Source organism: Anguilla anguilla, chromosome 3, assembly GCF_013347855.1.
Source record: "Anguilla anguilla isolate fAngAng1 chromosome 3, fAngAng1.pri, whole genome shotgun sequence".
NCBI lineage: Eukaryota > Metazoa > Chordata > Actinopteri > Anguilliformes > Anguillidae > Anguilla > Anguilla anguilla.
In genome coordinates, this window is record NC_049203.1 from 34,250,443 (window position 1) to 34,263,431 (window position 12,989).

General features: G+C 39.6%; 2 protein-coding genes across 3 annotated transcripts in view; both read right to left on the bottom strand.

Annotated features, from left to right (window-relative positions):
• The window catches only part of pde11a (phosphodiesterase 11a), an 89,033-nt gene extending 85,893 nt beyond the window's left edge, over positions 1-3,140 (bottom strand). Inside the window, exon 1 of one of the 2 annotated variants that reach the window (XM_035410878.1) lies at positions 1,755-3,140. In XM_035410878.1, coding sequence (XP_035266769.1) covers positions 1,755-2,537 — 783 coding nt within the window. In that variant the 5' untranslated portion in view covers positions 2,538-3,140. The remainder of the gene's footprint in view (positions 1-1,754) is intronic. The other variant, XM_035410879.1, reaches the window with a different exon arrangement.
• A 2,529-nt stretch (positions 3,141-5,669) lies between these two features.
• On the bottom strand, positions 5,670-7,661 carry LOC118223870 (cytochrome c). The gene is made up of 3 exons (XM_035410880.1): positions 7,509-7,661; positions 6,369-6,542; positions 5,670-6,245 (listed from the first exon to the last, which is right to left on the bottom strand). The coding sequence occupies exons 2-3, from the start codon at positions 6,535-6,537 to the stop codon at positions 6,100-6,102; spliced, it is 315 nt and encodes a 104-aa protein (XP_035266771.1). The 5' UTR covers positions 6,538-6,542; positions 7,509-7,661; the 3' UTR covers positions 5,670-6,099.
• Positions 7,662-12,989: the final 5,328 nt, after the last annotated feature.

Genomic DNA, 12,989 nt, shown 5'->3' on the forward strand with positions numbered 1-12,989 from the left:
TCAATAACAATTCCACAATGCCATTGTATCACCATAGAGCCAGGCAGTTTGGGGAACGGTCTGCCTCTTATATAATGGCAGTGAATTACATCTCAATAAATTCCATTAGGGATAGTGAAAGCAAAATGAACCAAAATGCAGAAAGGTGACATTTGCAGCCCTTCAGGTTAAGGGCATGCCCAAAAGATTTTATGAGACGGCCCCTATAGAGATTCCTCAGATTCAGCATTCATGTGTGCCATTTCTGTTGTTAATGCTGCTTAATCTTATTTTATATAATTAATCACATGCATTGTCCATGTTTGCTCCCTCATTTTTTAAAATTTAAATTCTAAATTATTTTCAAATGCTATAAATGTTGTCTCTGCAGTAGCTACATGGTAGTTTTTTGGATCTGCAAGTCTCTGGGAAAATTTCAGGGAACATATGGAGCGCATATTAAAGCAAATTGATAATGACAGTTGTGCCAGGAGTAAAAAAATTATTCTATATGACTGATAGTTATTAAACACAAGTGAAAAATAAAATGAAGTAAAATGAGTATTTCATGCAAAATAGAAATAGTTCATGTTAGATAAATATGTGTTAGATGGAAGGAATTATATATATATACATATATATATATATATATATATATATAAACAACGGGAGAATCAGAACTGTAGTAATGGGTGTATATTCCTTCCACACAAATACCTGCGGCTGAATCTAGGCAGAACGTTCCATTTCATAAGTGTTCCATTATTTAATCTTTCAATATTTTGTAAGAAACATCTGTTGCGTGTCTGTATGATCCATGAAACATGACGCATTATACTAAAGAAGTCTTAATAAATAGCCTACACAAGTCACCTTATATTCGAACGTGTATGGATATTCGCCTCGCCGTGCAAAACACAAATAAGCATACGTCTAGTGTAATGTACAGGGGTGGTAATCGAACAATCAGAAATGTTATTCTAAGTAGAAGTGAGCTATTAAAAAACGCAGCGGAGAGTCGCGTTTACGCACATACCACACTTCATATACCTAGTTGGCAATACACGGTACACCTTAAGTGTTCATCTTCACGCTAAGGAACTTTCACGAATTAATATGATATTACATCGAATAGCTTACTATAAAATGAGAGCCTTGTTGTATCTTTAATACTGTTCGTCTTTAACAACCGTACTGAATTCCAAAGCTTGAGTTGTTTACTAATTAGGGAGCCTATTGAACGATAATAAACGTTCACCCCTTTTGTACTCAGAACACTGAATGATGATTATGTGTATATACGAAAATTTCCCAACGTAAACTGAAACCAGTGACTTGCAGAGTGCAATTTCATTTAGGGAGCAACCTATTTGACATGCTGTAGCTATACTCTGACATACTTTTCTCACTTGTGGGCTACCTACATTTTAAACACATTTAGGTTGGTTTCATTTGCGATATTAATAATAGACTGCTACTTACAAATGCTTCTAACTGTAAAATAATAACAGACGCATCAACATGAGAACAACAACAACAACAACAACGATAATAATAATAATAATAATAATAATAATAATAATAATAATAATAAAATTCGAAATTATTATTATCATCAACACAATAATCATAGCCGTCAGGAGGATTAGTATTAGTATATGTAGTACCACAATGAGCAGATGTTTTCAAAAAATGTATAGGTGGTAGCAGTAGTAAAGGAAATTGTACGTCCCAGCACTGTATTATTGCGCAAAACGTTATATAACCAAACACACCTGATAAGCATCTGGGATATTAACAGTCTCTCCGTGTTCAGCAACGTATCCAATAATTCCTTTTCCCCATGGCACCTGTACCTCATCCGAGTTATTGAAAGAAGGCAATACTGTAGTGCCCGCGTGAACATCAAAGAATTTTGACACCAAAGTCTTCTTGTTCGTGGTGCCCTCCACTAAAAACAAAGAACAGCGGTCTGCGTCCACCATAATACAAACAAACACGAGAATTTTGTAGCTGAGGCTAGTTAAATCCAAATCGTTAGATATGTCTTTTACTAGCTCCAGGAAAAATTCCCTTTCATTGTGTTCTTTAAGGTAATATTTGAAATCTACGGCCGTCGATGGGTACTGAGGTATGTTAACTCTGGATTCCAGGAGAGCGCTTAAAATGTGAGCAGTAGTTGGAGGAAGTGAGCTGGCTTTTCGCAACAAAGCTCTTCTCCTCATACTTGTCAAAGGCTCTTGTGCCCTGGAATTTACGTGTTCATCATATGTCCTGTTCGCGTTAATGGCCTTGGACCTGGCAAAAGTTTTCCTCAGTTCCTTCTGCGAGCATCGTCTCTGCAACCCGTCGCCCTTACTCGCCCAGCTATCTTTGCTGCCATGGGACTTGTCCGAATCCGCGGCGGCGTTTACTTGAGTTTTGTTTGCCTGGTGATTCTTGAGCCATTTCTCCACCATGCTGTGTTTTCCTTTCCTGTTGAGATAGTCTTCAAATAGTTCAGGATGTTTGTCAAGAAAACTTTCTACATCAGAAAAGTCCATACTTGGAACTGCCATGTCTGCGATTTTGACGGTCCCCAACGAACCAAACTACTGTGCTCGCGCGGTAAATGAACATTTAAAATAGAAAACAGGAGAATAGCAGAATATTGGAATCGACTCATAGGAAAAAACATTAAAACCATCCATTCAGATATAACTTCATAATCTCGAAACCATGTAATTATTATAGATATATAGCGAATAATATTGTAATTCTACAGAAAAGCAACATAGCCATTGTATTTTCCATCTTCTTCCACATACTTTGTAGATTCTCAAATCCAATCTTTAGTGTATGAGCAATTGACAGTCCCGTGCTCACCTCGAAGTTGCGCCTCTTCGTATAGCCACTGTTACTGCGCAGCTGAGCTGGACCAGTGAGGAAGCGAGAGTGAGTCCTCCCTAGAGCGCTAGTGACGTCGGCTGTCACTGTAGGTTAGCTTTTCACACGCTCGCCTTCGTCATTTCAACATTCATTCGCCTCGTACTGAACAGTTCTGCATTTATAGAAATTCTGGATTTGCAGCTGCGATCCGCGTTATGTAAGGGAGGGCTAAATCGGTTTTATTGTAGGCTACAGTGGCTTTTACAGACAGTCCCAGACGATGGAATAATTCGTAGGCTACATAATGCAACGAGATACCATAGCTCGGTCAGTTCGTTTAACTAAATTACTTTCACATGATAGAAGAAACTATTAGGTCGAGCGTTATATATTGTGAATTGCGAATAAGTGGATACATATGTAAGCTATGCCAGCACACTGTTTGTAAGGCCAGGTGCGATATAATTGTAGGCTAATGTAAAGAAAGTAAATTAATCGTTCCATCTTTTGCTGTAGGATGTAATTATAGTCGTCTTCCAGCAGGGTAACATTGAGTAGCCAACGATGCCAGTCTTGTGCACCAACAGCTGTGCAAGCGATTTGCATTTTTCTTTGCCACATCACCTTTTCGTATTTGTCGTCATGACCAGCTCTGGGGTGTTGTATATTTTAAAGTAACATGGTTTTAAATATACTTTAAAAACCTGGAGAACCATGTTGATAACCTCAAGAAACATTCCAGTAGTTTACAGCATCATCACCACCACGTTTTTATGCATTATTCGTTTACTAGAAGAACCATTAAGATTAATCACCGTGCAAATATTTAGGCCTACATAAATAAATCTGTTGTCATGGTTCGTATATTCGTATATAAACGCAAATTATCCTGGATCATGTGTCAATCATGAAATCGGATAATCCGCTCTGGGCCTTTCTTTGAGTGAGAAGATTGTAGTGGCCTCTGTCGGTGGTCTCCAGAATAGACAAAAGAAGGAACTGTTCGACTGTTGTTGGTTCAAACATGCTTCCAGCCCTTAACCTTTTAAAATAAAAACTGCTTTGGCCCCCGAAATATCAACGAATGTCGCGCAGCCTATGCTATTAAAAGGGTTGCCTATTAGAATATGTGAAAGGGTTGGCTATGTTATGTAAAAAGGGTAGGTATAATAAGCTAAAGCTTCAGCCTACACCTTTTCGGTCAATATTTTTGTTTTCCTTTTAATTTAATGCCTTATTGTTATTTATTATTTTCTATGTGCATTCTTTTTTGGAAAATTGTTAATAAGGACCGAAATAAATTACTACTACTACTACTACTACTACTAGCCTACTACTATTATCTGACAGGATTTCTCTGGTTAAACTTCCATGGTTTACATAGACGTAGAAGTTAACCATGGTTTTTATATTCTAGAGGAAATGGAAAACAACGATTTTGGTTCAATGATAGTATCCGACTGGGTGTAACCGAATTGTGATGCTCTATTCATATGCTTAATGTTATTACCGTTCTGTGAACAAGTTTTAATTGGAATTTAAAAATTGCTAATGGTTCTTGAAAATGTCTTCAATGGTTCTTATTTAATCAGTGAAATACACCATAAACGCCTGCCTACATAGCCTTTCAAAATTATGAATTTTAAAATTAAAAAGCTATAGCGTATGTTCACGCTTAGATTTTTACATAGACCAGACCACTGTAGCCTAAGTGCAGGCTATGGTGTTAGCCAGACATAATTAAAAAAAATAAAATAAATGTAATTGTTGCATTTTGTTTCAGAAATGTTTTTATAGTTTTGTTTTGGAGATTTCAAATAGTTATGCAACTGGTACATGTTTGGTAAATAGGTCCATTTGTCAATTGCTACAAAAATAAGTTGCGTTACATTTCCCCACTAGGGGGAACTATTCTCCACAATTAATAAGATATTCGTTTTGAAAAAGCATTCGACAATAGTCGTGTGCTGCGTGCCACATTACAAATGATATGTGATATGACAACTTGAAACAGTGAAGACTCTAGTTAGTTAAAAGAAACACGTCACTCAAACAAGGTCGTCAACGGGAAGATTTTGGTTTATTGCGGGACAAGTTGAGGCAAATCACAAAAAAAAAAAAAAAAAAATTGTAGTGCACGTTGATACATGCTCGTCTGATGAAATATCAGCAACACATTACTTAATCTCAACCAACTCACGCATGTATTTTTATCCCACTCCCACTGACGGCAACCTAATGGAAGAGACACATTCGTGTATCGTTGTGAATGTCGAACACAGCATGCTACATGCACTGAAAGCAAACTTATCTTTTTTTAGTTTTACTTTCGTTATGTAGCTCAGTCATGCGATTCCCTGCAATAGTAGTCACCAAGAACAAGGAAGTTACGGCTACATGATATATGGAGATACGTGTGGCTAAATAGAATAAATGCGAATTAAGCCAGCTGTCGTCCACTACCAAGCCGCCCTAATTCATATACTGAACGTGTTAGCGACATAAATTCCTTATTTTTCCTATTTTAATTTTTTATAATCACACATGCATGCGCAAAACTAGATAGCCCAAACTTGAAGGAACAAGTAGAAAATTATACATCTTAATCAGTGCAATTAAATATGTTACGCCATATTTTCCCATGGCAGATACTTGGGACACTGTCCATTTTAAGGCATTCAACTTCATTGTCTTATGCAAGGGTCCTAAAGTCAGATTAATTCCCACAGGTACCAACCAGATGTAATTCCAGTGAAACTACATGGTTATTGCAAGATTGTGTAGTCAGTCATGTAAACACATACAAAAATTAAATAAACAAATTACAGTTTCAATCAGTTTTAATGAGAAGATTCCTTAATACACAACAACCAGTGTTTTTAACCAATCTTCAACAAATGCCTTCTGGAATATTTAACCGCCAGTACAGTGACCAATTTCATTTTTAATACACCTGTGAAACCAGGGGATACACTTACTCATTCAACATGGAAGACAACTCAGGACCTGCAATAACCACCCTAACTGTTCAACCAAATATAATTAACCAGGTTTCAAATTAAGTACTGTATTCCGTAAAATGAAGTTTACATTCTTCATTTAGACAGATGCAAGGTGTGACATGTCATTTTTTAAAGTCTTCACATTCTTAAATGATCAAAACAGTTTTGTAGTTTTTTTTTCTTAAAATAATTTTACAATGACATCACATAAGCGTACTTTACAGATAAGTTAAAATAATCTTAGCATAATCTAAGATGTTGCAGACTTCAAATATGCAACTAGGTCAGCACGTTCCCCCTTCTTCTTGATGCCGGCAAAGATCATCTTTGTTCCAGGAATGTATTTTTTGGGGTTTTCCAAGTACTCCATAAGCGTGGCATCTCCCCAGACAATACCTACAATAAACAATAAGAAAGAACTTAAACTAAGTGCTATTCAGTTGATTTTTTTTTCGTGAATGAAATTTATACATAACGAGTTCGACCTAGCGTCATGTCTCGATTGGCAAGTTCCGTTACCTTTGCTCTTGTTGGCGTCGGTGTACGAAAAGCCTTCAGCCTGGCCCGTCTTGCGTCCGAACAGGCCCCAAAGGTTTGGACCAACCTTGTGCTTTCCACCTTCCTCGACAGTGTGACACTGTGCACACTTCTGGACAAACACCTTCTTTCCTTTCGCAACGTCACCCATTTTTCCTGGAAATGTTAATTACAAATCATCTGTCTGAAGCAAAGTTACACAACTTAATTTTATCCCCAAAACGGAACGCATTTCCTCATTGGAACTAGCTATATAAGGTACAACCTGCAGGCAGTGGGCACGTAGTTAATACGCTCGTTTCCTGAATTACAGAATGCTCGATCGAGTCCTATGCTATTCTGCTTACACTAGGTAAAACTCGCAGAATAGGATCATTCACTCGAGTACACTTCAACAAATCTTTTTTTTTTTAAATAATAAAATGCCTAACGTTAGCTAAGCAGTTAGATAGCTAGGCAGTCATATTAACGTCACTATCGTTACGAGTGGAGGCGATGCCGGTTCCCAGAGTAAGGTCAGGCAAGGACACAGTCCCGACTTCCGTGTTAATAAAGCGGCCCCGTCTGCCCAAGATATCTCTACGCCATATTAATGTCATATTTAATTGCATTATAAAGTCTAAATGAATCTTTAACAGGATAGCAAGCGTGTGTGGCATTGAATTAACTAACATTATAGTCGAATTTCATGGTAACCAGAAATTTTCAGGACAGTCAGTGAGGCTAGAATTGAATCGGTTTGATCAGACGTCTTGGAAATTGTTCACGCAATCCTGGCTGTTCAGCTTGAGCTCGTTAGCTAGATGGCGAGCAATACCGTGAATATAACGTTACTGTATTGTTACATCATAATTTGAAGTAGACCGTCCACTAACACTTGACCATGCAGCCAAACCAATTACAAACAGTCTAGTCACATTGTTATTAGTTATCTTACTTTAGCTACACCCATAAGCTAGCTTTTAACGTTAGACAACGACATGCCGCCACTGTCCAGTCAGCACCGGCGAATATTCTAGCTAAAGCACATCATCTTAGCATGCTAGCTAACCGGCTACATAAACGGTTTTGATTGATAAAAATGAAATAACTTAGGTAAAAGGAATACAAAATGAATCTTACCTTTTTAACAAATGAGATTGTCTTTTTTGAACCAACTTAACTAGCCAGCTACTTCAGCTAATACCGGCTAATACTCTCTCGGCAGCCACAAATACGTATCTTCAGCGAATAAGAAGGTCACGCAATTTACAGGCACCGGTAAAATACGTCACAATCAGGCGGTACCTAGTCACGTGCCAAATTTCATCACGACTATGATGACGACATCTAATGCAGTAGTAGAAAGGAGTCATATCAGTTCGATAGGTGAGGTTAATCGCCTTCAGCAGAGACCGTTATCTTTGCTATATTTGCCTTTGGGACAACGTCCTCAGAATAGGGTGAAGAAAAGGTCATTGAAGGGCATTGCGTATGTGTCGTATTCAAGGAACACCTACTACGACGTAGAGTAGGCTACGTTGTAAACAATTGAACTAGCAACCTGGCTAACTGACACCAAATGCCAATGTATCTTTCTCTGTCGTAGTTCATATGAGGTAGCCGGTAATGTGGATTGCATCGGCGTATATTCGGTTTCGAGGAGGCATCACGTTTGCAGGCATTCTTTGTTGGCAAACTGCGGTTCCAGGAACTGTTATGGAATGTTCTGGAAATTGATTGTTACCAACAATACTCCCCTGAATCAATGCCGTCTTAATTTAATCCATTTTATAATAAGGCTGTAACGTAACAAAATTTGGGAAAAGTGAAGGGGTTGGAATACTTTCCAGCGATGGGAAACTTGTTGGAGATTATCTGTGTACCAGAATTCTGCCACTAGTTGATGTGGATTTTCTGAAATAAACAGTAGGACATGTAAATTATAAGGTGCTTTGCTTTATTTATTTAACATTTTTATGTGAATTCATGTGTACTATAACACGTCATATGTCTGATACTTTACACTTGATGGTACAACTTGTGCCTTTCAAATACAGTCATCATCCATGTCTCTGCTATGTGTTGCCACAAAGTTATAAGGCTCTATTAAAGAGCAAAATATATTGGGACACTGACACAATTTTGTTGTTTAACTGTTCTCTAGCACAGTGGATTTTAAATAAAGCATGGATATGAGGTTAATGTGGAGACTGTCAGTTTTAATTTGAGGGTACTTATATCAATATCAGGTGATCCATGTAGGAATTACTGTTCTTTTTATACATAGCCCCCCGCATCCTTTTAAAGAATGACTTACCTGGCCATTTTATTCTTGAGGCTTACCAGTGGTTTACATCTTGCAGTAAACCCTCTGAGGTCATGCTGGTGTTGACTTCTCTTTATTTTTGTCTTTGACACACTATGCTTACATCCTGGTAAGTGTTTTTGATCTGTTTGACTGTTGAAAAGGGATTTTTCTTCACAATTGAAAGTATTATTCAGTCATCCACTACAGTGGTCTTCCATGGTGTACCAGGTTGTTTGCTATTGCTGAGCTCACCAGTGCATTTTTGTTTCTTAACAATATGCAAAATATCTGATTTTGACACACCCTGTGTTTTGGCTATGTCTCTGACATATTCTGATTTTTCCACCCCATCATGATGGCCTACTTTACTTGCACTAACATTTCTTTTGTCCTCATGTTGAGCGACAACAGCAAGACTCCAAATATTCCACACCTAGAATCAACTCTTAATCTATTTTCTTTTAGCGTTCTTGTGCGTGAATATGCAATGATGCCACAGCACACAGATTAGCCTACTTTTAGTCCCCCGAAATGTTGAGGCTATATGACAAGGACTGCAATTCCTATATAGTTCTCCTGATATGGATGTGAATACCTGCTAATTAAAGCTGACAGTATGCACCTCTGAAAGTCTGTCTTCATTTGAATTTATTTTTAGTATTTATTATTTCTATTCCTGCATGGATATAAAATCCATGGACTAAATATGAATATAAAATCCACATTTATACACAAAAACACCAATTTGTCTTGTTTCGACAATTTTAGGTTTGTAATCAAACAATTCACATTTGGTTAAAAGTACATATTCTCTGCTTTGGGTATTTTTATACACTCTGGTTTTACCATGTAGAAATTAATTACAGCACTTTTTATACATATCACCCCATTTCAGGGCTCCTTAATGTGTGGGACATATTAATGTTATGTAAATGAAAGTGGTCATGTTTAGTACATGGTCACATATCCTTTCCAAACAATGACTGCTTGAAGGCTGTGACCCATAGCCATCACCAGGTGTTGAGTATCTTCTCTGGTGATGCTCTGCCAGCATCTTTAGCTCCAACCTGTTTCGGGGGCTGGTTGGCTTACGTTTTCTCTTCAGCATTAAAAACACACATGTTCAATTGGATTCAGATCAGGTGATTGACTTGAGCTGTCAACAATATTTCAGTTTTTAGCTTCACCTTTGTTGCTTTAGCAGTACGTTTGGGAGCATTGGCTTGCTGTAGGATGAGGGGCCATCCAATGGGGTTGGAGGCATTTGGCTGAACCTGAGCAGATAAGATGCTTTTGTACTCTCCAGAAAATCAGCAGGTACATCATCAATGAAGACAAGTGAGCCAATATCTGTTTCTGCCATATATGCCCAAACATAATACCCCAACCACCATGTTTCATTACATTACATTTATTTGGCAGACACTTTTATCCAAAGCGATGTACAAAAGTGCATTTCATGGTCATGGACAACTACAACACACAGGTTCAATAAGATACAATACTTATTTTGTACAGCTATTTCTAGCTAAGAACGCAGTTTAGTTCACACAGTGAGCATTATTCTGACCTAACCTCTGTCAAGCCAACTAGACAGAAGAACAAGCTACAATATTAGGACAAATACAAATTACCAAAAGTACTGGAATGGGGGTACATGTAACGAGTGTCATGAAAAGGGGGGGATTTAAAGTGAAATGATATACAGAATGGTGGTAGTTAGTCCAGGTATAGTTTAAAGAGATGAGTCTTCAGACCATGGCGGAAGATGGGTAATAAGGGAGAGGTTCGAAGAGGGACAGGGAGTTTGTTCCACCACTGGGGAGCTAGGGTGGAGAAGCTCCGCGATCCCTTTACTCGGGTGGGTGGGGGTACAAGGTGCCCTGCAGCTGCAGAGCAGAGTGGTCGAGCAGGCGTATAGAATCTAATCATGTCCTGCAAATAGATAGGGGCCATCCTGTTGGCTGCAGTGTAGGCGAGGGTCAGGACTTTGAACCAGATCCTGGCAGCGACCGGTAGCCAGCAGAGTGATCGCAGCAGGGGAGTGACGTGGGAGAATTTGGGAAGGTTGTAGATGAGTCGGGCAGTGGCATTTTGAATCATCTGTAGTGGCTGTATGGCACAAGCTGGCAGGCTTGCAGGGAGAGAGTTGCAGTAATCAAGGCGGGAGGTCACTGTAGCCTGGACAAGCAGCTGGGTAGAGTGCATAGTCAGGTATGGTCGAATCCTTCTGATGTTGTACAGAAGGAATCTGCAGGACCGTGATGTTGCCTTGATGTGCTCCTTGAAGTCCAGCTGGTCATCCAGGACCACCCCCAGGCTCTTTGCAGAGTGAGAGGCAGTCACTGTGGTGTCATCAACCGTGATTGAGAGCTCACGTAGTGGGGGGGTCTTGTATGGGAAGAACAGCAGCTCAGTCTTGTTGAGGTTGAACTTCAGGTGGTGGCTGGCCATCCAGGTAGAGATGTCAGCCAGGCAGGAAGATATCTTATAATCAACCTGTGAGGCAGAGGGGGGGGGGGGAGGAAAGAAAAGAAGAGTTGCGTGTCATCTGCATAACAATGATAGGAGAAGCTGTGTGAATTAACAACTGAACCAAGAGATTTGGTGTATATGGAGAACAGCAGAGGACCCAGTGCAGATCCCTGCGGTACTCCCGTAACAAGGGGATGAGAAGCAGAGGTAGACCCCATCCAGGTGACCTGGTAGGACCTATCTGCAAGCCAAGGTGGAGAGGAGTATTTTGTGTTTGACCGTGTTGAATGCTGCAGACAGGTCAAGGAGGGTCAGGACAGAGGAGAGGCATGAGGCTCTTGCAGTGGTGAGTGCCTCCATCACAGCCAGGAGGGAAGTCTCTGTTGAGTACCCGGATCGAAAGCCAGACTGGTGAGGGTCTAGCAGGTCGTTCTGGTGGAGAAAAGAGGTTAGTTGTTTAAGCACTGCTCGCTCAAGGGTTTTGGATAGAAAAGGTAGAAGCGATACAGGTCAATGATTCATTACATAAGAGGGGTCTGAGGTGGGTTCCTTGAGGAGTGGGGTAACATGAGCCATCTTGAAATCAGAGGGAACATGACCTGAGGCAAGGGAGGAATTAACAATGGAGGACAGGTAGGGAAGGATCTCGCTGGAAATGGATTGGAGGACTGTAGATGGGATGGGGTCAAGTGGACAGGTGGTTTCACAGATGGGGGGGGGGTGCTTGGGATTTTGGACAGTTCTTTTTGGCATCCATAGTTCGCTCTTGCCATCACTCTGATACAAGTGAACTCTGATACAAGTGGTCTCATCTGTCCACAAGACCTTTTTCCAGAATTCGGTAGTCTCTTTTAGGTAAGTCTTAGAAAACTGTATACTGGCCATCCTGTGTGCAGTGGTTTGAATCTTGCAGTGTAACCTCTGTAATTCTGTTTTTGAAGTCTTCTGTGGACAGTAGGCACTGAAACATCGACGTCTGCCTCCTGAAGAGTGTTTCTGATCTTCCGTACAGGAGTTTGGGGTTCTATTTATTACGGTGAAAATTCTTTGGTCATCAGCTGTAGATGTCTTCCTTGGCCTACCAGGCCCTTTGAAATTCATGAACTCACCAGTGCTCTCTTTCTTCTTAATAATGTTACAAACAGTTGATTTTGGTAAGACTATGCTTTGGCCTACGTCTCTGATTGTTTTTAGCACAGCTCTGGTCCTTATGTTGAGAAATGTCAATTACAGTCTCCAAAGGCAATCAAAAGGCTAGAATCAAGACTAGATACTGAAAGCTCTTAGAAACACATGTGAAGCCATGTGTCCCAAAAGTTATGGTGCCCAGAAATGGGGGGGACTATGTATAAAAACCCTGTAATTTCAACATGGTGAAGCCAAAATATTTTCCAAAACGTTGTAGTGCTCACTCTACATGCCCCAAGGATCTCAAAAGCAGGGCCATGTTGAGACCCTTTGAGGGGCAGGTGCTCAAAGTGCAAAAAAGATGCACCAACAAAGAAAATTAATTGCTGGAATGTTTTGTCAATGTTATAACGCTGCCAGTGGGTTGCAGCAACATAGTGAGAACATTTTGTGTTAGCTGGGGAGTTAACTTTCTGGGGGTTTTAAAGTACTGTTTCAGTTTTTTGTGTAATGAAGGATATTTGAGATACTTGCATAAGTTTCTGAGAACCTGTACACTTCACAATGGTAGGTGCCAGAGAATTTGTGAATTTGGGGTCCATAGCAAGAAAATATACTTCAAGTAAAACCAAAGCAGCTTGTTAAGCAAAAATATTTTTTCAGAGGCTGTACATACTATATGAACAGATTTTATGTTGTTTTATACTCAC

Bases quoted from the DNA above. Each gene is read 5' to 3' on its own strand.
- LOC118223870 (XM_035410880.1), bottom strand. From the start codon at position 6,537: ATGGGTGACGTTGCGAAAGGAAAGAAGGTGTTTGTCCAGAAGTGTGCA. The intron at 6,246-6,368 runs GTAACGGAACTT...TGTTTATTGTAG, and splicing joins CGACGCCAACAAGAGCAAAG to GTATTGTCTGGGGAGATGCC.